This window comes from Lontra canadensis, unplaced genomic scaffold, assembly GCF_010015895.1.
Source record: "Lontra canadensis isolate GAN:19392208 unplaced genomic scaffold, GSC_riverotter_1.0 scaffold9, whole genome shotgun sequence".
Classification (NCBI taxonomy): domain Eukaryota; kingdom Metazoa; phylum Chordata; class Mammalia; order Carnivora; family Mustelidae; genus Lontra; species Lontra canadensis.
In genome coordinates, this window is record NW_022631003.1 from 14,545,707 (window position 1) to 14,568,982 (window position 23,276).

The 23,276-nt window shown below is 41.9% G+C and overlaps 2 protein-coding genes across 10 annotated transcripts in view; one reads left to right on the plus strand and one right to left on the minus strand.

Moving 5' to 3' along the window:
- GRIP1 (glutamate receptor interacting protein 1) overlaps nucleotides 1–7,370 on the plus strand; it is a 663,043-nt gene extending 655,673 nt beyond the window's left edge. For all 7 annotated transcript variants that reach the window (XM_032854882.1, XM_032854884.1, XM_032854883.1 and 4 more), the window contains 2 exons: nucleotides 3,489–3,635; nucleotides 5,600–7,370. In XM_032854882.1, the coding sequence (XP_032710773.1) occupies nucleotides 3,489–3,635; nucleotides 5,600–5,827 (375 nt within the window). In that variant the 3' untranslated portion in view covers nucleotides 5,828–7,370. The remainder of the gene's footprint in view (nucleotides 1–3,488; nucleotides 3,636–5,599) is intronic.
- Nucleotides 7,371–11,842: 4,472 nt separating this feature from the next.
- The window catches only part of HELB (DNA helicase B), a 29,857-nt gene continuing 18,423 nt past the window's right edge, over nucleotides 11,843–23,276 (minus strand). For all 3 annotated transcript variants that reach the window (XM_032854886.1, XM_032854887.1, XM_032854888.1), the window contains 3 exons: nucleotides 22,444–22,587; nucleotides 16,048–16,548; nucleotides 11,843–11,992 (listed from right to left, as the gene is read on the minus strand). In XM_032854886.1, coding sequence (XP_032710777.1) covers nucleotides 11,888–11,992; nucleotides 16,048–16,548; nucleotides 22,444–22,587 — 750 coding nt within the window. In that variant the 3' untranslated portion in view covers nucleotides 11,843–11,887. The remainder of the gene's footprint in view (nucleotides 11,993–16,047; nucleotides 16,549–22,443; nucleotides 22,588–23,276) is intronic.

The window sequence follows — 23,276 nt, forward strand, 5'->3', positions numbered from 1 at the left end:
ATCAGCAGCGTGGTGCCATGCTCTAGACAAGAGGACATGGAGAAACCTCATGCTACTGTGTTGACCTTGTTGGGATACTGATCTGAAAAAAACAACTCTAACAACCACTTTTGAGACAATCAGGGACGTTTCATTAGGGACTAGGTATTGGAGGATATTAGGGAATCAGGGCGAATTTGTGAATGAATTCGTACATCCAAGGTATGTAAAAAGAGTGATCTTTCTTTTTTAGAGAGTCATCTTGAGGTATGTAGGAGTGAAACTTAAGGACTGGCATTTGCCTTAAAATAATCCCCCAAAGAAGAAGAAAGAAGGGGGGGGGGGTGGAGCCTGTGGGGCAAGCTCTTGATGGTTTTTGGATCTGGGAGATGAGCACATGGGGAATCGTTGTTTGTTCTAGCCTCTCTGCCCTTGAATACATTTTGAATGTTTTTCATTAAAAAATAGCTTTCTCCTAACTAAACTTACTGTGGTCATGATTTTGCAATATATATATATGTCAAATCATGATGCGGTCTACCTTAAGCTTATACAGAGCTGTATGTCAGTTATATCTCAACAAAACTGGACGTTAAAAAATTTTTCTAAATAGTCCTCTCCAATAACCACCCGCCCCGCGGTAGGAAAGGGGCAGGACTTTTCCTGTCCCGTCGCCTGAGGCCAAATCATAACTAGAGAGGAACCTCAAAATTCTTCTCTATAATGAGTTCTTATTAATCAACCACCTTCTAGATATAGAGAAGGTGTGCCGTGGGAATATCTGAGCTTCACAGCCACTACCACTTGGGTTTGAACCACTTCTCCGTGGAGAAGTTTCTAACCCTCCATGAGCTTTCATATCCCGGAGCTTCCTCAGCCCTTAGGCAGGGCCGGCTTGGCTGCGATGTTTCACCTCGATGACCACACGGTGGCGCCATTGGAGCTTCGTACTGGCCCGGGCCCCAGCCCCCATCCTGGGGGAGCCTTGAGAATTCCCCGCAGAGCCCTGGGGCGGGACAGGGTGGGGCGCCGCTTGAATTAAATCCCTCTTGGTTCAAGCTCACAGCTCATCTTGGCCAGTTCGAAATGGCTTATAATTTCAACCACAAACCATAAGAGATTCTGGACTTTATAGGAAGCAAACAGGGTTGCTGGAGGGGAGGTGGCGGGGCGGGGGTTGGGGGGGAGTGGAATGGGGTAACTGGTTGACGGGCATTAAGAAAGGCACTGGGTGTTCACTAAACTCTACCTCCAAAACTAATTTTAAAAAAAAAAGTTTGTCAAAAAAAAACAAAACAAAACCTAGTCATTTCATTATTTGACAAGCACTAACCCTACTATGTGGCAGACATCATTTTAGGGATTCAGGGTATCAGTGAACTAAACAAAGATTCTTTCCTCACCTCAAGGAGCTTGGGATCTGGGTGCCTCTTGCACTTACTCTCTAAGACCATCTGAGCCCAGATCACCAAAAGATTCCTCCTCCCCTCCTGAGTTTTGGTGGGGAGGGAATGCTCTCACTCATGCAGTTTGAACCTACATCTCTCCCCATGCGTTATCACAGTCCATGTCGCATGGGGGTTGGGTTTTACTAAGCGACACACACACACACATTTACACACACAATGACGGAATGAGCCTGCAAAGAGTATCATCCCATTAAACGTTAGTTCCCTTGATTCGTCTTTTCAGAGCATGTGATAGCCCCCTTGTGTGCCCAGAGCCACACCCAGCCAGGGATACCCAGCGATCTGCAGTGGCCAAGTCAGTGAGTGAGTCAGGGCAAGGTCTGAGACTCGGCATTTTAACATGCTCCTGAGAGATGGTGCTGTTTCTGGACCTCACTTGAACTTGCAAAGCACATTTTTTTTCCTCTTAAAGCAAAGTTGCAAGACTTGTGGCCTGTTTCCTTCTAGTGTCCTTGTAGGAAAGAGGCAGGTGGCACTGGAACATTTATATATCTTAATTCATAGGCTCTAGGGGGCCATGGATTGAAACACACCTGATTTCAGAGATTTTAAAATATGAAAAATAAAGCATATCTTAGAACCTAGAAAATAAAGCATTTTGAGTGGCAGTAGTGTAGAATGGTTAAGTGTTTAGTGTCTGGAATCAGACAAACAGGGGCCCCACTATTTATTACCTTTGTGACCTTGGGCAAATGACTTAACCTCTGTAAAGCTGAATTTCCTCACCTCTAGTATGGCAATAACCACAAGGGCTGCCTGGTGAGTAGTATAGACTCGGCCAGCTTGATATTTTAGCTCTTAGCCTAGCAAAATTAAAAAATAATAATAATAATAAAAACCACTAACACCATTTTTTGTAGTTCCTTCAATATTCTCTACTTCTCTGAAATAAAATAGCTGGGTATAAAAAATGGACCTGTTTTATCTTTACCTTTGGCCCTCTGGAGCCCTGAAGTTTTTACTATTTTACAAAAAAAATATTCATGTAGTTGGGTGAAAATAAAATCCTTTTTTTAAAGCAATTAGAGTAAAACAATGTATCAGCCCAGATCAGTACTTGAAGAGGGTATCTGTTTGTATGGAGGGCATCAGGCAAAACCTAGTGACATCAGTAACCAGCTTAAGACATTAAATGAGCACCAAGTGCTTCATATGCCTCCTGGTGGGGCCCGGCCAGCAGGTGATCTGTAAATATTACACAGAAACGTGTTTGCCTCTGGAAGGCAGCCTTTTCTCTCTCATTCACTGCTGTCCCCCAGCACCCAGAGCCGTCCTTAGAACAGGGTAGGGACTCAGTCCACAGTTGGTGAATGTTTGCATGATTGGCTGAATGTCTGAGCCTCAGACTAACTCTTCCAGGTGGTCAGATGGGAGGCACGAGGATCAGGGGAAGCCTTGGCTGGCAGGTGGCTGTAGGAGCGGAGGGCACCAGTAAGGCCGATAGCCAAGAAGGGTGAAGGACTTCAGTTGCTAAACCAAAACCTGGTTGCTAGTCAAGCCAGACCCCAGGGCAACATGTTGGTTACAAGAACACTTTCAGGTCTTTTAACTCAGTTTGCTGTCAGTACTGACATTCTGATTGGAATACCATAACAAATAAAATGATGGACTCCAGGCTGGCATTTGATCAAAGGAAGGTGATATGCTGAGCACTGTACCCAGAGCAGCATCAGGCAGGGTGGGCAGGAAGGAAGGGCCTTTGGCTTTGTCCTGACACCCAGCAGGTGCAATGGGCTGCTACTGGCTGCTTCGGACAGCAGCATGCTGCTCCAAGAAAACAGAGAAGTACACCTGCCCAGGGTGGGCATGGGGTGGGGAGGGGGGAACAGCTTTTTCCCTTCTCCTTCCTTCTCAGTTCTGGGTGGGCCTTTACAAATTCCAAGCCTGTTCTCCGAGAAGGGAAAAAGGAGCTGCCTAATACATTACAAGTCTATGATGTTACTGAATAAATTAATTTGTAAAGATTGCTGGACAAGAAGTTTCACACACAAAAGTCTGCAGCCAAGCTGAATGCATCCTTTCCATGCTCTCGCTTTCCAGGTGACCTTGTACAAGAGCTCTGATATGGAGGACTTTGGGTTCAGCGTCGCAGATGGCTTGCTGGAGAAAGGAGTGTATGTCAAAAATATTCGCCCAGCTGGGCCAGGAGATCTTGGTGGCTTAAAGCCCTATGATAGACTCTTACAGGTAAGACCGCAGGTGACCTTTTTGCTTAATTTCACTTCTCAAAGTCTTACTTGATGGATACCTACCCATCTTTCTTGGCCTCAAGATGAGATTAGGGGCCCTTCCTATATGGGGTAGAAACTTTCTCCTTAGGTAGAATTTACCAGTTATCAAAATTGTCTGGTTCCCTGTATATGTTCCCCAGCAGATTATAAACTTCTTGAGAACTTATGCTCCCATTTCCCCTTATACAGTACTTGATATCTCAGTGTCTCACACAATTTCTCTGAAAGCGAAAAGCCAGATCTTGTTTAGTGAGCAGAATGCTGTCATGGTCAGGAATAATTTCAGTGAACCAAGCCCATCCCTGATTTTATTCACAGTTTTTAGGAATAGCATTTTGTAGGCAAAAGAGAGGGTTGACATCAGTCTTGAGAGTGTGTTTAGCTGGAATGAGTCTAGAACCAAAGAGTTGACTTTCAGAGCACGAGGCTGTACTGAGGGCAGTTGGCTTTCCAACATGTGTTCACCAAGGCACGTTATCATAGATCAGTTAGTTTTACAACAAATTCTGGTTATTTTTTACAATGGCAGCAGAACAGTTGGTCTTATCTTGGCATTATGGGATGCTTTCATTTTTCACAGATACTCTAATATTTGTTGAATTAATAAATGTATTTGCTGAATTAATGGTTACTTGACCACTATGTGGCTCTTCCCAATAGCTAAATTGGGAATGTGCTGTCCCTCCTTCCATAGACAGTGAGACTATTAAAAAGTAGATTCAGACTGTGAGGGCCTTGAATGCCATGAGAAAGCTCTTGGACTTAACCCTCAAGGATATCCACTTCTTAAGCAGAATAATGACATCGTTCGTAATTGAGAGCGGCAGTAGAATAATACTGTAGGTGGACTGGAGTAGAATGGGGAGGGGGGAGACCGCAGGGAAGGAGACCAGATGCCTGTGTCAGACCTGAGTCCTTTTTCCTTCAATACATCCTGGCAGAGCGGCCTCGGGGGCAGGGGGCCCGTTGCTCAGAAGAGCTGAGCCGTTGCTCAGAAGAGCTGTTAGAGCCCAGCAGAGATGTTAGAGCCAGAATTAGGAGATTGAGGACACTGAAGGCATGTGTTTGGGTACAGTTACCTATGGTGGGCTTACAGTAAGCAAAAGGAGAGAATCAAGGCTAGAATCCTGAGAAGAACAAATTTAAAGGACAGGAGGAGATAAAGGCAGGAAAGAACTGAACGTGAATCAGAATGGTGAGGGGATCAAAACAAAGGGGTGTCACAGAGTGCCAAGGAAGGAGTTTTCAGGTGAGTGGGCGTGAAGTGTGGCCAGTGCTAAAGGCCAAAGCGGACGAGACCTGGAGACACCATTCGGATATTGGACATTTGGGGTCAGTGGTACAGTATAAGTGTCAGGTTCCAGACGTGAGAAGATTGAGTGTGAAAGGCAAAGAGTGGAAGCAGCTTGTAGATTGGGTTGAAACCCCTTGCTGGCGAAGAGTAAGGAGAAATGAAAGACGAGCACGTGTACGAGCTGAGGACGGGGATGGGCTCACTTGCGGGAGGCAGTTCGACATCACGGTCAAGAGCATAACTTGGGAGTCAGCCAGACTGCCTGGGAGCCCATCCGAGCTGGGCCACTTAACAACCACTGTTCTGAGACAAATCTCTTCACCTCGGACTCACTTACCTCATCTGGAAACTGGGGGCAACGTTCAGCCCTCGGAGCATGAGCAAGGCAGCCTGCCCAGAATGGGGATGTTGGGAGGTGTCCCTGTTCCCCGCTCTCAAAGGCTTTACGATTTAGTAGCAAAGAATGAGTCAGCCAATGGCCACCTCCTGGTGTGGTCGGAGAAAGGATAAACCTCTCAGCACAGGCTGCTCCTTTGGGCACCTTCAGGGAACTTGTTACACGGGAAGTGTTACTCGGTGTGGAGAATTACAACTGTAATTCAAAATGGCTCTTCTTGATTTTTCAGGTTAATCATGTCCGAACGAGAGACTTTGACTGCTGCCTTGTTGTGCCCCTCATAGCAGAATCTGGTAATAAGCTGGACTTGGTTATTAGTAGAAACCCACTGGCTTCACAGAAGTCTGTGGGACAGACTCTGCCGGGAGGAGAGTGGAGCGAACAGAACAGTGCTTTTTTCCAACAGCCTAGTCATGGTGGTAATTTGGAGATACGAGAACCCACTAACACACTATAGCAATGCTTTTTATAAAGCAGGACAAAAGACAATATCTACATGGTGCTAAAAAAAATCCCTTTGAGATTTCTGTGGCATTTAAAGCACAGATATCACGTGGCATTAACCGCAAGCACAGGGGTCTTTTAAATCTCTCTCATGGCTCACGTTCACTTCCCCTTTCAAGCTGAAGAGGTCTCTTTCTTAGTGACCGCTGTGGTAGATGGCAGGCCGTTCCCTGCCAGGCCCAATGGTAGAGAAAAGGAAAACTACATAGGCCGCCCCTTCCCCCCAGTTAACATCAGAGGAAGTTTTTTACAAGTTCATCTTCCAGTCACTTTTTAAAAAGAGAAATGTCTGTTTGAAAATATTCTCTATGACAATTTCCTTAATTCACTTTGAAATCGCAGTTTCTTACTATGAAGCCGTCAGCGTTAAGAACCTGACCAACAAGGCTTGTCACAAAGCTGGCTCTCCTAGGGGAACTGGAGTTTGAGACGCGGCTGGGACTGCTGCCATGGGAGGGGTCCGGGTGTAACATTATTTGAAACGTTTCAGCGATGATGCACGTAGGAGACCATAATAGGTGGTGGTAAATGTTTTGCCCCAATATAGGAATGATTTTAACTAAGATGTATGCTATTCCCTATGCAACAAATTAACAAACAGGATATGTCTTGTGACCTGTTTTTGTTTTTTTTTTAAGGACACACTTTTAATAGCTGCGAATCTCTGATAATGGATTAGCGTGCTTAGTAACACTGAGAAGTAGTTATTTTTAAAACTCCAGACTAAGAATTTAAGAGAGAATGAAGAGTCTATTACAGTGAGGTTTATCTTAATGATAGGCAGATCAAACTCATCTTGCTTGCCATGTTTTGAAAACTGGTTATAGAGGGGTGGACAGCACATGTACGTTTGAGATGACACTGGACTGTCTTTTGTTCTGAGCCATGCTACTTTACTGAAATTGTAAATACATTTTTCACGACAAGGCATTGCCAATTATTACCATTCCTCAAAGCAATAAACTGTGACAGTTGCTTTTAAGATGTTCGTCAGCAACTGTTCTCATTTGTTCAGATCTTTTGAATAGTTACGCTAATAACTGTTATTTGGTGAATATTTAAAAAAAATAGATCTGTATATTGATTGTAGAATCTCCATATTGAAATGATTATTTTCCAAACATTTTCATTTTGGTCAATGGTTCCAACAACTGCTTAGGTAAAGCATTTGAACACTGTGTCCTTTGTTTAAGGAGAAAGCTCACCTTTCTTTTTGTGCAGAGAAATATATTATTTCGGACATATTTCACAACCCGCCAGGGCAAGAGAGTATAAAGCAGAATCATGTTAAGAGAAAAAGAAGATCATGAGTCACTTAAATATGTATTTTTATTTGTAACAAACAAGTATTAAGCTGTAAAGTATTTTTGTACAAATTTAATACTTTAATAGCATGGTATTTATCGTCTATGTATGGTTTTGGGGAATTCGAAATTGTTGCAAATATTTGTATGGAAAAAAAAATACCAAATGGAATAAACAGTGATTTTAAAAAGTCAAAATTATGACATGCAGTTTTTTGGGTACTTTGATTATATTTTAGTATTCCAGATGAGCCCTACACAATGCTTACTGTACAGAATTTTCTAAAGAGGAAAGGTTTTGCCATCAGTTTGAAAAGCAGCATGGAAGAATGGGAAGAGCATGGCTTTTAAAATCAGATCTCAGTGTGAATTCCAGCTCTGGTACTCACTCATAAAATTTAGTTACTATGAGTCAGTTTCCCCACCCATGGTATTGAAGGTCCTATCTGCACCCCAGGACTGCTATAAGGACAAGATGTCAAAGATATGTTTAAGTCCTAAAACAGCCTGCAGACAGAGACCCTCCCAGACTAATGATACATTTATTTTAGGTAACAAAGACAGGTTTTAATTCAAGGATCATAATAGCACCTGCCCTCAGAGAACATTGTATGTATTCTATGAAATACATTTATATCAATTATTGAAATATACAAATTTTAATGTATGCCATCTTTAAAAAGAAATCTACACTGTAGTCCCAACATTTTCATTTTTGCAGACTATCTTGCAGGCCTTGTAAATTGACAGGAAAAAGGCAAGGATGTCCACCGCCATCCAAGGATTCTCACCACTCCTATTTAACAATTTATTGCAGGTTCTAGCCAGAGCCTTAAGACAAGAAAATTAAATAAAAGGTATCCAGATTGGAAAGAAGTAAAACTATCTCTATCTGCAGATAATATAACCTCATATATAGAAAATCCCAAGGAATTAACTAAAAACCTCTTAAAACTAATAAGTTTAGCAAGATTGAAAGATACTGAAAGATACATGATCAATCATATTTCTATACAGTAGCAATTAACAGACCAAAAATAAGAAAAAAAAAATTCCACTGACATTAGGATCAAAAATAAAATATCCAGGAATAAGTTTAAGAAATGCAAAACAGGGGCACCTGGGTGGCTCAGTTTGTTAGGTGTCTGCCTTCAGTTTGGGTCATGATCTCAGCGTCCCGGGATCAACCCCCACATCAGGCTCTCTGCTCTGTGGGGAATCTGCCTCATCCTCTCCCTCTGATCCTCCTCCCCACTTGTGCGCACATGCTCTCTCTGTCTCAAATAAATAAATAAAATCTTTTTTAAAAATTAAAAAAGTAAAAATAAAAAGTGCAAAACAAAATGTTGAAAAAATAAGAGGAGACATAAATAGACAACCCATGTTCATGGTTCAGAAGACTTAATATTAAGATGGCAATTCTCCCCAGATCTATAGATTCAATACAATCACTCCTCAAAATCCCAACTGAATGTTTTGTAGAAACTGACAAACTGATCCTAAAATTCATATGGAAATACAGCGGACTCAGAATAGTCCAAAATCCTTAAAAGAACAAATTGGAGGGCTCACTTTTCTTGATCTCAAAACAAAGCTAGCAAAGGGCATGGTGCTGGCATAACAATAGATGTATACATTAATGGAATAGAATCAGGAACACAGAATCCAGAAGAAAACCTTCACATTTAAGATCAATTGATTTTTGATAAGGGTGTCAAGACAAGTAAATGAGGAAGGAATAGTTTCTTCAAGAAATGGAGCTGGAAAAACTGGATATCCACGTGCAAAAGAACGAAGCTGGACTGTTACTTCACCATACACAAAAATTAACTCAAAATGAATCCAAGTGCTAAATGTAAAACCTAAAACTATTTAAATTCTTAGAAGAAAAACAGGAGTCAACTTTCATGACTTTGGATCGGCAGAAGTTCCTTGGATCTAACACCAAAGCATAAGCAACAACAACAAAAATGAGATACACTGGACATAATCAGAATTGAAAAATCTGTGCATCAAAGGACACCATCAATAAAAGTGAAAATAAAATCCACAGAATAGGAACTTTTTTTTTTTTTTTTTGCAAATAACATTTCTAATAAGGGACCTTGTATGTAGAATATATAACGAACACATATCTTGATAAAAAGAAAAATAACCCAATTTAAAAATGGGTAAAAGATTTGAATAGACATTTCTCCAAAGAGGTCCTACAAATGACCAATAAGGACATGAAAAGATCATTAACATCATTAGCCATAAGGGAAATGCAAGTCAAAACCAGATTACGGGAAGGCTGCCTGGCTGGCTCAGTCAGTCAGTAGATAGTGACTCTTGAGTTGTGAGTTCAAGCCCCACACTGCATACAGAAATTACTTAAAAAAAAAAAATCTTAAAAAAAAAAAAAACACACACACACATTGAAATATCTCTTCACACCCACTGAATGGCTATAATCAAAAAGATAATAATAGGTGTTAGAGAGAATGTGAAGAAATGTGAAAATAAAATACAAAATGGTGTAGCTGCTTTGGAAACAATCTGGCAGCTCCTCAAAAGGTGAAACAGAGTTACCAGATGACCAAACAATTCCACTCCTAGGTATATAATTAAAAGAAATGAAAATATACGTCCACAGAAAAACTTGTACAGGGATTTCATAGTAGCGTTTTATAATAGCCAAAAAGTGGAAACAACCCAAATGTCTTTCAACTGATGAACAGACAAGTTCAATGTGCTACACCCACACAATAGCGTAGTATTTGGTAATAAAAGGAGAGGAAGGTCTTTCGCCTCATGGCAATAATGACAGCAAGATAGATCAGTGGCAGTTCTGCTGGGGCTACCTGCAAGAATTCGGCCAGAGTTCCTGATTTCTGCCCCATCAGCTCAAACCCACATGGCCTGACCCAGAAATACGGCCTCTATAGACGCTGCCAGTTTCCCCATCAGTCCGCAAAGAATATAGGCTTCATCAGGTTTGACTGAATGAGCTTCCTTGCTTGGACTCTCCAAGACCTCTACCCAATAAAAGGAACAATGCTGGCTCTTTCTACACAATATTTTTTAATCTTTAAAAAGTCCACAATAGCCAAACTGTGGAAACAGCCAAGATGCCTTTCAACAGACAAATGGATAAAGATGTGGTCCATATACACAGTGGAATATTACTCAGCCATCAGATAGGATGAATACCCAACTTTTGCATCAACATGGATGGGACTGGAGGAGATTATGCTGAGTGAAATAAGTCAAGCAGAGAAAGTCAATTATATGGTTCCACTTACTTGTAGAGAATAAGGAATAGCATGGAGGACACGAGAAGGAAAGGAAAAACAAAGGGGGGGGGACCAGAGGGGGGACGAACCATGGAAGACTGTGGACTCTAAGAAACAAACAGGGTTTTTTGCGGGGGAGTGGGGGGTGGTTTGGCCTGGTGATTAAGGAGGGCATGTATTGCCTGGAGCACTGGGTCTTATAGGGCAACAATGAACCTGGAAACACTGCATCAAAAACTAGTGACGTACTGTATGGTGACTAACATAGTAAAAAATAATAATAATAGAGAGAGAGAGGTAGAGCACTAATACCACAACAGAAAGTCCGAAATCATTCTGCTAAGTTAAAGGAGTCAGTCACAAAGGACCACGTATTATATGATCCCATTGTTACGAAATGTCTGGAACAGGCAAATGAGTATGGACAAAACAAATTAGTAGTTGCCTACAGCTGGAGAGGATGAGGGGATCAGAGCCAAGAGGTACAGGGTTTCTTGAGGGGAGCGGGGAGGGTGATCAAAATGTTCCAAAACCCATTGTGGTGGTACTAGCACAACTCTGTGAATATACTAAAAGCCGTGGAGTTTTTAAATGGGCAAACTATGTGTAAATTATATCCCACTGAGGCTATTTTTCAAATATTGGAATCACAGGTAAATTTTTTTCTTAACTTTTTCTTTTACCATTTAGCAATAAATAACATTCTAAATAATAATAAAAGTCACTCTGAGAGAGAATAATTTTCCCAAGTGGAGTGTTTTCAAAACAACGTATTCCTAGAAGAAGTGAAAATCATGTGACATGATGGTGTTAGATAATGCAACAGCAGTAATCATGGGGACTACATAAATGTATCAAATCAACACGGTGTGCACCTTCAGCTTACACAGTGGCATATGTCAATTATATCTCCAATTAAGGAAAAAAAAAAGTACTCCCAACTCAGAAGGCAATTTCCAGGAAAACAGTCCCGCGTGAAGTGGGTCTGGCCAGCAGGGACGGAGCGAGCAGCCACATTGGAAGCTGAACAACCAGCGGGAGACCCAACATCCTGAAATGTGTGTCAATAACACAGGAGGTGTAATTATGGTTTCTCTCGACCATGGCTTCAAACCGCTGGCCGCGATCACCCACAATGATCACGGAAGTCAATAAAGGCATTATTGTAAAAATAAAACTTACTAAAGTACAGTCTTTTAAACAACACAACAAATTTTGCCTGCATTTATGTCCAGGGCTACCAATTCTCATGATGACCGATGTTGAAATCATTATGGTTTTCTCAGATCCAGTGAATTTAAAATATCTGCTAACACAAACACCTTAAAATAAAACTCCAGTTACAGACAACCTGTTTTGTGTCTTGAGAGTTTGAAGATATGATGTTCATTAGGAAAAAAGACAGAGAATTACTTTGAGCCATCTGAAACAAAATTAAGTTTCTTGATTATTTGTGGATAAGAAAAGTTGCTTGGGGGTTAAACGATTTAGTCTCAAATTCTGTAGTCTGGAAGACACATGCGGAGAGGATTCTTCCACCTGTAAGGACAGCAATAAAAATAGTTTTGTGAAAATATAGTTTACCCTATGTACTTCTATTCCGTCTGACAGCTTCTATGGAAGAAATAACACCTTCCCCCTCCCCCGCCCTCCCCTTGGAAGGTTTGAGCAGACCCGAGCTATCAGCTCCCTGTGGTATCCTCAGCACTCAGCTCTGGGACAGGCATGAAGAAGTGACCATTGGTTGAATGAATACGTATATATAATTTCTAATGGTGTGGCCCCTACATAATTTGACGGCCCAGTTCAAGGTTAAAATGTGCGTCCTTTGTTCAAAGGTAAGACCTTTAAGATGACAAGTACAGAACATTAAAACATGTATGGGGTGGTCTGAAGCACAAAGCCCCGTATGGCTGGCTGCTCAGGGTGCACACCCATGATGCCAGCGTCAGGTGGTAAGACGCGACAGGGCAAGACCCGCATCCCTGGTGCTATTGGTGATTCCCAAGCACAAGGCAATGGACCAGTATGGTCACGAGAAAGCTTCGCCATCACAGGGAAATGAGAAAAATAAGCACAATTCATCTTTCACGATGCTAAATCTGCTCAATTTAGAGCACTTGTAAGGGTTAACTTTATGTGTCAACTCAGCCAAGCCATGGTACCCAGATAATTGGTCAAATACCATTCTAGATGTTTCTGTGAACATATTTTTAGAAAAGCTAAATAAGTCAGCAGATGATGAATAAAGCAGATTACTCTCCATCATGCACAGGGGGCCTCACTTGATCATTTGAAGGCCTTAACAGAAAAAAAGAGACTGACCACCTCCTAGAAAAAGAGAATTCTGTCTGCCTTTGGACCCAAACTGCACTATCAACTCTGGGTCTCCAGTCTGGTGGCCTACCATGCAGAGATTTTGGACTTCGCAGCCTTTACAAGTATGAGCCAAACCCTTAACTAAATCTAAATAGGGGCACGGGGTGGCTCAGTGGGTCAAGCATCTGCCTTTGGCTCACATGATCCCAGAGCCCTGGGATCAAGCGTCCCATGAGGCTCCCTGCTCAGTGGGAAGCCTGCTTCTCCCTCTCCCTCTGCCCCTGCCTGTGTTTCCTCTCTCGCTGTGTCCCTCTTTGTCAAATAAATAAACAAAATCTTTAAAAATAAATAAATAGGGGCGCCTGTGTGGCTTGGTTGTTAAGCGTCTGCCTTTGGCTCAGGGCATGATCCCAGGGTCCTGGGATCCAGCCCCACATCGGGCTCCCTGCTCTGTGGGAAGCCTGCTTCTCCCTCTCCCACTCCCCCTGCTTGAGTTCCCCCTCTCCCTGTGTCTGTCAAATAAAAAAATATTTTAAAAATTAAAATTAAAATTTAAAAAAGTCTAAATAGATGACAGATGATAAATAAGAAGTAGATAGGTAAATAGATAGATAGGAATACAGACACAGACTATTGGTTCTGTTTCATTAGAGAACCTTGACTAACACAAGAACTATCTTTATTTGGGATATGATTATATCCTTCCTAGATTATTTTAAGGACAAAATGTAATTTTCTTTTAAAGAATTCTGGAGGGGCACCTGGGTGGCTCAGTCATTAAGCGTCTGCCTTTGGCTCGGGTCATGATCCCAGGGTCCTGGGATCCAGACCTGCATCGGGCTCTCTGCTCAGCGGGGAGCCTGCTTCTCCCTCTCCCACTCCCCCGCTTGTGTTCCCTCTCTCTCTGTGTCTCTCTCTGTCAAATAAATAAATGAAATCTTTAAAAAAAAAAAAAAGAATTCTGGAAATCACTGCTTTATATGATAAACTTTAGAATATTTATACATATGCTTTTATTTAAAGGGATAGTTTTGTGTTTCCCTTTTTGGTTGTGGAACATGAGGTCAAAAAAACCAAACCAAAACAAAAAACCCCCACAACCCCAAAAAACAAAATCAGGACATTTTCTTTTAAAACTTTTTTTCAAAACCCAAAGATGTTAACCCACAGAACTGAAGCAAACACTTTCATCTAGGAGGGGCTCTGTCATTTAGTACCTGCAGAATTTAAATGCTGATTTGGCTCTGATGTAGCCATGTGGATATGAAGTAAAGGTAAGGGGACAGCCCTGGTCATTGTATCTGAGCTTTTAGAAATCACACATCTCAATGAACTACAAAGTCTAGACACAGAAGTCCCTAATTTACCAGGCCTGAGGCTTTGAATTCTTAATTTCCTCATTGTTAGGGATTTCTGTAGCTGTCACACATTTCTGGCAAACATTGTGAGAAAACTTATCCTCTTCAGTTAGAAAACTTTGCTCGCACTGGAGCCTTTGGACAGTGACAGCAGCCAGCACCAGCCTCTTTGTGTTCGTAGACCTTCTGCAGTGTTGGTCTCGGCCGGAATGTCAAACGTTGGGGCAGTTCAGCAGGTAAGATGGATAATGCTGTCACTGTCTCTTTGTACTACCACAGAAACCATAACTCGCCCACCCTGTGCTGGTTCGAAGAAATAAAAGTCAGGAAACTTTTAGGAAACGACTTTCTTTGGAATTTTCGGTTCCACACCAAATGCCTTATTATCCCAGGGTCTTTGGAAGAGGTAACACATTCCATTTCAGAAAAAGACATTGTGCTGAGATGGAAATTACATATCAGAGAGTTGATCTGGAGCATAGAATGGACCTTAGAGGGATGCCTGGGTGGCTCAGTCATTAAGTGTCTGCCTTGGGCTCAGGTCATGATCCCAGAACCCTGGGATCGAGCCCCACATTGGGCTCCCTACTCAATGGGAAGCCTGCTTCTCCCTCTCCCACTCCCCCTGCTTGTATTCCCTCTCTGCCAAAAAAATAAATAAAATCCTTAAAACAAACACAAAAAAAGAATGGACCTTAGAATCAGCAGGGATCCTACTACTTCCAAGAAGGAAAAAAAAAAAAAGAAGAAGAAACTTTTCTTTTACTATGCCTGCTTTTATCACTTTCCTTACAAAACCTGGGTCTCAGCCTCTTTTCCCAATCCTGATTGATGGTACCTGGATCCCCCTGGATGCCCAAGCCAGAAGCCAAAGACTCACGCTCAGGCCCAACCTCACCCCTCCCTGCAATATATAAATGCCCATTAAATCCCATGCACTACCCCCAAACATCTCTTCTCCAACCCCATCACTACTACCTGACTTCAGAACCTAATCATTCTGTTCAAGCTACTGAAATCATCTTTTTGAAAGGAACTTGGCCCCTATGGCCTCCCAAAACATAATCTACTAAACTCCAAAGTGACCTTCATAAATTTCAATTCACAAAGCTCTTAAAATGCATCTAGTGTTCTCCATCGCATTCAGGAGGATGTCCGATATCTTTGGAAGAGGCTTTGTGCCATCCTGACTCTTCCAGGGTCCTCCGCTCAACCTCTATTTTCAAGCTGTGCTCCAGCCACAAGAGTCCATCCTTGTGGCTGCCTAAGACACCAAGACGTCAGCCACTGCGTAGGCCGGGCACCCACTTAGAGAACTGTTTCACTGTCTCCGTGCCACGTGGGGTCAGAGGCTATACATCTTCTCCCTTCCGAACTCCGCTTGGCCTCGGTAGGTTCCATGAGCACATCCTCCCCTGGGCTCCCACCGTGGCCCCTTCTCCCTGGCACAGCCTTGAAAGCCTCAGGACACTGGAGCGAGTCCACTGGGCAGCACAGACAGCAATCCTTAAGCGACAATCGGAACTGGGTTTGGAGACCACGGATAATTCACCAGCTCCTCCAGTGGAAAGTGGGGATTAACACGAGGCTGGGGCCACCAAAGGGAGGGGTGGGGGATATGGAAGATTTGCAGAAAGAAGGTGCAAGGTGGCCGGTTTCTCCTGCACACCCCCTCGCATCAACAGACCAACGTTTAGCCTAGAGTGGCCGGCCTCCAGCCAAGTGACAGACGGTGCTAGAACCGAACAGGCACAGGACAGAGGACAGCTGAGAGAGATGAGAACACCTTGTTTTTAAGTGCTCCAGCACAAGGTGACGCTACTGAAAAACACACAGCCACAGATAAGCACACCGAAATGAGCAGCACTTAAAACTGGAGCTTAACTTAAAAAACTTTAAAAAACTTAAAACTCCTACCATCCGCATTTTGCTTGGACTTTCAGCATCACTCAGGCCACAGGCCCTTTTGGACCCGCGAAGTTCTGCTGGATCTTCCTCTCGGTTGACTTCAACGGAGAAAGATGATGTCCATTCTCCGGGATAGGCAAACGTCCAGTCCTCAGCCGCAGAGGCCTCGCTTCCCTTTCCGGGGACATCGGTGGTCACATTGCTGGTTTCGACTGGAGGGAATGGGGACCCTGAGGGCTGTGTGCTCGGTCCTCTGCACTCTCCAGAGCTCCGCAACGGGGAGGCGAAATCTGTTGGGGACGCACAGCTCCTGGAGAGCTCGTTTTGCAAAAAATGTTTTAAGCGAGTTTTTCTGGGAACGCTGCTTCTCATAATTGCACCCCGGAGGTGAGACTCTTCCGCGATGACGTACACTCGGCAACGGCCCCTGGTCACCGCGGTGTAAACGTGCTGCCAGTGCTGGCGGCCCGCCTTCCCAACCACGTACACGACCGTCTTCTCCTCGGACCCCTGGGAGGGGATAATGCAGGAAGAAGAGTTAATGTTGCGTCACGAGTTCATGTCTTCACACAGCCTCCGTCTACCCAGACAGAAAAGAGAGAAGTCCCCAAAGTGCTACCTGGCCAGAATGTTCCTATAAATCCACCTTACAGTTCCAGTTTATTCATCACCCAAAAACTCATGTTTCCTAATTATGCACTTAGGTTCAGGTCTTAGAGATGCGCAACTGGAGTGTAGAAACCCAACAATAAACTTGAAAGACAGTATGAAGTGCCTAATCTTCCCTAATAAAAGAATGTTCAGTGATCGTATGGACTCTACGTACAAATGTGTTAGCCCATTGGTACTTAAATAGCAAAAAACAGACACCTTAAATATTCAGTAATAAGCGCATAGATAAATTTGCTTCTTTGTCTACATTTATATCAAGTATCTGTATACTGACATTTGATAAACTATTCTGCAAATATCAAAGATGCTTTGAAATCTAACAACATTTTAAAAACTGGATACTTTCACGTAGAAAATGATCACAACTATGTAACACAAAATAAAATTACTCTGATCCAAAAAAGTACATACAAAATGAACATAAATATCTGACAAGTCACAAAAAAAGGAGGAAAAATTCTTATCAAATATTTAACTAGGGGTGGGGCACCGGGGTGGCTCAGTCAGTTAGGTGGTTGCCTTCTACTCAGGTCAGGATCCCAGGATCCTAGGATTGAGCCCCACATCAGGCTCCCTGTTCGGTGGAAAGTCTGCTTCTCCCTCTCCCCCTGCCTGCTACTCCCCCTTCTCTCTCTCTCTCTCTCTCTGTCAGATAGATAAAATCTTTTTAAAAAGTTGTTTTTTAATAAAAAAAAAAAATTTAACTAGGGGCACCTGGGTGGCTCAGTCAGTGAACGTCTGCATTCAACTCAGGTCATGCTCCCAGGGTCCTGGGATCAAGTCCCACATCAGGCTCCTAGCTCAGCAGGGAGTCTGCTTCTCCCCCTGCCTGCCATTCCCCTGGTTGTGCTCTCTCTAATAAATAAAATCTTTAAAAAAAAAAATTTAACTAGTCTGTCTCCAAAAATGGAGGGCGCTACGGATGATTCTTTTTTCTTCTACTTTTCTGTATTCTCCCATTGTTGAACCATTTATTGCTTTCATCATGATAAACAATGCAAAAGAACAATGAACATTTGGTTTTTAAGTTTAGCAAGCCAAGAATTATACAGGCAAGAAAAATGCCCAATGTCACCACGTAACTGTGAGAAAACAACTTCAAGTTTCAGGGCTATTCTTAGTCCCTGTATTTTCAGTGCCAACATAAACTAAGGAGTGCTTTGAATGATTATCTCGTGTCCCCACATCCCCCTAGACCAAAGAATTGTGGGAAGACGAATGACAAGACAGGGCATGCAGAAAATACAGATCCACAGTTAAAACCCTCTTTTTCAACAAGCACTTCTAGCTCTCTAGACACAGAGGATGGGAACCAAGTCTTCAGATGATAAAAGTGTGACAAGCACTTCCTTCAGGTACCGCTGAGTCTCAGAAACCTACCTAAATGACACCTGATCAAATACTAAGTACACTTTATAGATACACAGCACCACTTCTCCCCTTGGACTTTACACTGCGTATACCTAGGCAGGTAAATGCCTAACCTAAACTTAGTTCACTGAGTTCCTGATCATCAACGAACACAGAAAAACTTAACAGCTTCATAGTCGGTCTCCCTCACACTCACACGTGCTGCAACCCTCTGTCCTCGCAGCATCTTGTGATACTTGTAAAAAGCAAATCCAATCGCATCGGACTTTGCTTAGAGCTGATAAACAGCTCCCAAGCTCTAAAAACGAAGTTCTGACTCCATCATATGGCTCACCCGCTCCTTCAAAAGCCAGCCTTGAGCCTGCTGCCTTCCCTTCTCCTTTCCTCTTTCCTTCCCCCCGAGCCACGCTCCACTGGACACAAGGAACCTGTCTGTGGTCCTGCCAGGGCGGACCCACTTGCGGACTGTGCACTCTCCAGCCCCCTGCACTTCCTCTGTCACAGAATGTTCACCGAGCTGGAACAGAAGAGAACAGAACTCTCCACCTTCTTAGCTGTATTCCTCACCGGACTGCAAGCTCCTCCTTATTCACTCTTCTTTATCCAGTGTCTCACTGAATGAAGGATGCCAAAAATGAAATGGTCATGCCAAAGATGTGCTCGGAAAGCAGGATGGGGACACCGAATTTCACCTCCATCACCTGCTAGAAATCATTCGTCCTCTTTTCATACCTTCCTTGAATCATTAGAACTACTGAACTTCTTGAAGGAGGCACGTTTTTATACATTTACTTCTCTTCTCTAAATATGACCTGAAACTCAACATTTAGAAAAATAAACACAAACCATTCATTTCTTTTGAGATTTTATAGACTTAGAATGTGAAAGTGTCTATGGACCTTGGGGGGGGGGGGCAAACCACTTTCTCTGCAAAGGGTCAAAAAATAAGTATGTTAGGTTCTGCAGGCCAGATGTTTTCTATCACAACTACTCAATTCTTTTGCAATGCAAAAGCAGTCATAGCTAATATGTAAATGAACCAGTGCTGCTGCGTTCCAATAAAACTTTATCTACAAAAAATTGACAGTGGGCCAGATATGGATACCATACTAGATACTATAGTCCTAGAAGATGAAGGAGGTGACCCGGCCCCCAATCCTTCTACCTTCCCTTACCTCACATTACTTCTCTGACCTCATCTCTTCTCACTCTCCAATGCCAGCCTCCTTGCTGTTCCTGTTCTTCAAATGTAACAGATAGACTCCCACCTAAGAACCCTGGCCTTAGCTATTCTCTCCACCTAGAATGCTCTTCTCCCAGACACCCACACAGTTAACTTCCTTACCTCCTTCAAGTCTTTCCTCAAATGCCGCCTTCTCAAACTAATGATGTATTACACAGTAACTAACTGAACATAATAAAAACATAAAATAAATAGCAACATGAAATTATTAAAAAAATAAAGTTCGAAATACTTTTAGACTATATTAAAAAAAAAAGCCACCTTCTCAATGAGGCCTATACCAACTACTATTTAAAATGACAGCTTCGGGGCACCTGGGTGGCTCAGTGGATTAAAGCCTCTGCCTTCAGCTCAGGTCATGATCCCACAGTCCTGGGATCGAGCCCCGCATCGGGCTCTCTGCTCAGAGGGAGCCTGCTTCCTCCTCTCTCTCTGCCTGCTTCTCTGACTACTTGTGATCTCTGTCAAATAAATAAATAAAATCTTTAAAAAAAAAAAAAATGACAGCTTCATCCCATATTTACCCCCATCCCGTTTCCATAGCATTTGCCAACTACTACCATAACACAAAGAGCTGACCGTGGAACAACATGGGTTTAAACTGCATGGGTCCACTTATACATTAATTTTTCCTTCTGATAAATACAGTACAGTACTGCAAATGTATTTTCTCTTCTTTATGATTCTCTTAATAACATTTTCTTCTCTATAGCTTACTTTGTTTTTAAGATTATAGGGCTCAAACTTACAACCCGGAGACCAAGAGTCACATGCTCTACTGACTGAGCCAGCCAGGCACCTCCTTCTATACTTTATTGTTAAGAATACCAGTATATAGGGGTGCCTGAGTGGCTAAGTTGTTAAACATCTGCTTTTGGCTAAGGTCATGATCTCAGGGTCCGGGGATTGAGCCTGCATCAGGCTCCCTGCTTAACAGGAAGCCTGCTTCTCCCTCTCCCACTCCCCCTGCTTATGTCCCCTCTCTCGCTGTCTCTGTCAGATAAATAAATAAAATCTTAAAAAAAAAAAAAAAAGAATACACTATATAATACATAGAACATACAAGATATATGGTTAATCATCTTTTTACATTATTGGTAAGGCTTCTGGTCAACAGTAGACTACTAGTAGTTAAATCTTTGGGAAATCAAAAATTGTACATGGATTTCTGACTATAAGGCAGGGTCGATGCCTCAAACCCCCACAGTGTTCAAGGGTCAACTATTGTTTACTTAGTGTTTTACTACTGTGTCTGTTCTCCTTCCTCCTACCCACCAAATGTAATCTTCACAGGGGCAGGTACCTTTGTTTCATAAACTGATCTAAACCAAGCACCAAGAACAGTCTGACTCAATAAATATTTGTTGAACTGAACTGAACTTGGAATAAACAAACTACACTCATACAAGAGAGCAATCATGAATGTTCTTAGAGGTAAGAGATGCTATTTCAACCACAAAATAAGAGCCAGACTCAATAAAAATAACATTTAGAGACAGTTACTACAACCTTAATCGAGTACTAAAAAGACCCCTTCATACTCCATTTGTCCAGAAATGTAAAAAAAGGCTGGATTATAAATTTGACAGAGTCTCTCAGAAAATACAGCAAAATGATAACGAGATGGAAAACAGGACAGAGATAGGATATTTGGATAATCAGTCTGGAGGTTGAACATAGAAGAAATTCTACAAAGATGAAACAGAGAAAACTGAGGACAAGAAATCTTATGAAATTATTCAAGAAAATTCCCCAAAATTACATGATACAAGTTTTCAGAATTATAGAGAGCCCATCATAAAGATCCATGGGAGAAATTGTGCCAGGACCTCGCAGCCACGAACATTTGTACTTCTAAACAATTGTTTCATTTCGTTTTGTTTTGTGTTTTTTAACCCACAGACACAGTCCACTGACAGCCTCTCTCTTGGTTTGAAAATTTAGAGCCAAATCTGCTGTCAACACTAGCAGGCAAATAGGTCAGCGCGCAGATCAGGATTCCATCCCACTTTTAGCAAGAATCCTTTTATCAGCCTTACCTTTATTTTCCACTTCACATCATTACTTTGTCTTTAAAAAAAAAAATCAGGCTGAATTGTGAGCTTTTTTGTATGTCATTTCAAATTCTTTTTGGAGCTGAGATGGAGTAGGTTAATAAATAAAACACCATCTACTTAAACAAAACAAAATCCCTATGCTAATTAATTTTTGCCTACCAGTGGAGGATACAGGCTAACCTAAATTTTTCCCCATGCAAATGTAGGCTGATGCAGCTTCATGATTAGAGCAACATACCAACATCAAAGAGGGGTGCTCAAAACAATGAGTTAAATAACAAAACCACAAAAAAAACTTACAAGAATTCAAAAGAGTTAAAATAGAGCTAAGGGGCACCTGGGTACCTCAGTCAGTTAAGCAACCAACCCTTGATTTCAGGTCAGGTCATGATCTCAAAATTGTGAGATCAAGTCCCACGTCAGGCTCCAAACCCAGTGTGGAGCCTGCTTAAGATTCTCAGTCTCCTTCTGCCCTTCATCATGTACTCCCCCAGCGCCAAAAAAAAAACCCCAGAATTTATATGCAAATTGTACTAAGTGCAATGTTGTATCCAGGATAAGATCCTGGGACAGAAAAAGGATATTAATGGAAAACGGACAAAATCCAAATAAAGTATGTAGCTTAGTTAATAGTATTCTTCTAATGGTAATTCCTTAGTTTTGACAAAAACATCATAGTTGTATAAGATGTTAACATTAGGGAAAGTGGGAGGAAGGGTATGTGGGGACAGTCTGTGCTACCTTTCCAACTGTTATAGAAAACTAAAATTCCCAAGTAGAAAGTAGGTGCCTCACAAGAACAGAGGAAGAGGAAAAATTTATCAAAATGCATCCAGTTTTATAAATATAAATGCCTATGCAAATTATACCCCAATAAAGTTGATTATACAACAGTAAAAAAGTAAGCTGCAAAAATAAACATCCCAGTACCATTTATGTAAACCTTGGTAACCTTGTCTCTCATTCAACAAATAAAGACAGCAAAGGTTAAGAAGAAAATCACTGAAGATACTCTGTGGCCTGGAAACCTGTCCAAATAGCTTTATAAATGTCCACTGTTACCTGAAAAGTGTGGATAGTTCTTGCCCATGCATGTTTTATGTGACAATATTTCATTAGTTTTTCGAAGTCCACAGTTATTTCCAAACCAGCTGCATTATTAATGGTCAAAGATCTTCTCTTTCCAAAAGTTACATCAGTGACATCCTATAGCCAAAACAAAGAACTATTTTGTATGTTTTTAAATATGCACACCGTAGAGATACTCTATTTTTGTGTTGAACATAAAATAGCATGTATATTCACAATTATTAAGAACTTTCAAAAGGCTAAAAACCTATACCTGAGCACAAACTGAACACATATACAGCCAAATTTTAATCAGCTTGAAACTTGACCTCAGTTTGACTCTCTGGAGAACAGTCTTTGTTGTCTAACTTGTTCTGAAGTCTACACATTTCACTTTTTGCACTCTAAGTCTGCATATACTCTTTGCAAAAAGCTGATTTTTCCTCACAACTTATAAACAATAACCTCAAAGTTTAAGAGGGCATTTACACAATGAGAACAAATTCAACGAAACTTCTCATTTCTACAGTTAAGCAGCAACCAAGGAAATGATGCTTTGCAAAATACAGTAAGTGTGTCATTTGTCCCTTATTTTTGCTACCCAAGCTCTTCGAACTTCTTAAAAATGTTTCTCCACAAAGTCTTCCAGAAAACATAAGAGAAAGAAACATGTCCCAACTCATTTTATGAAGCCAGTATTACTCTGACACCAAAACCAGACAAGATATTACTAGATAACTACAAACCAATATCCCTCATAAACATGAATATAGGGTGCCTGGGTGGCTGAGTTGGTTAAGTGACTGCCTTTGGCTCAGGTCATGATC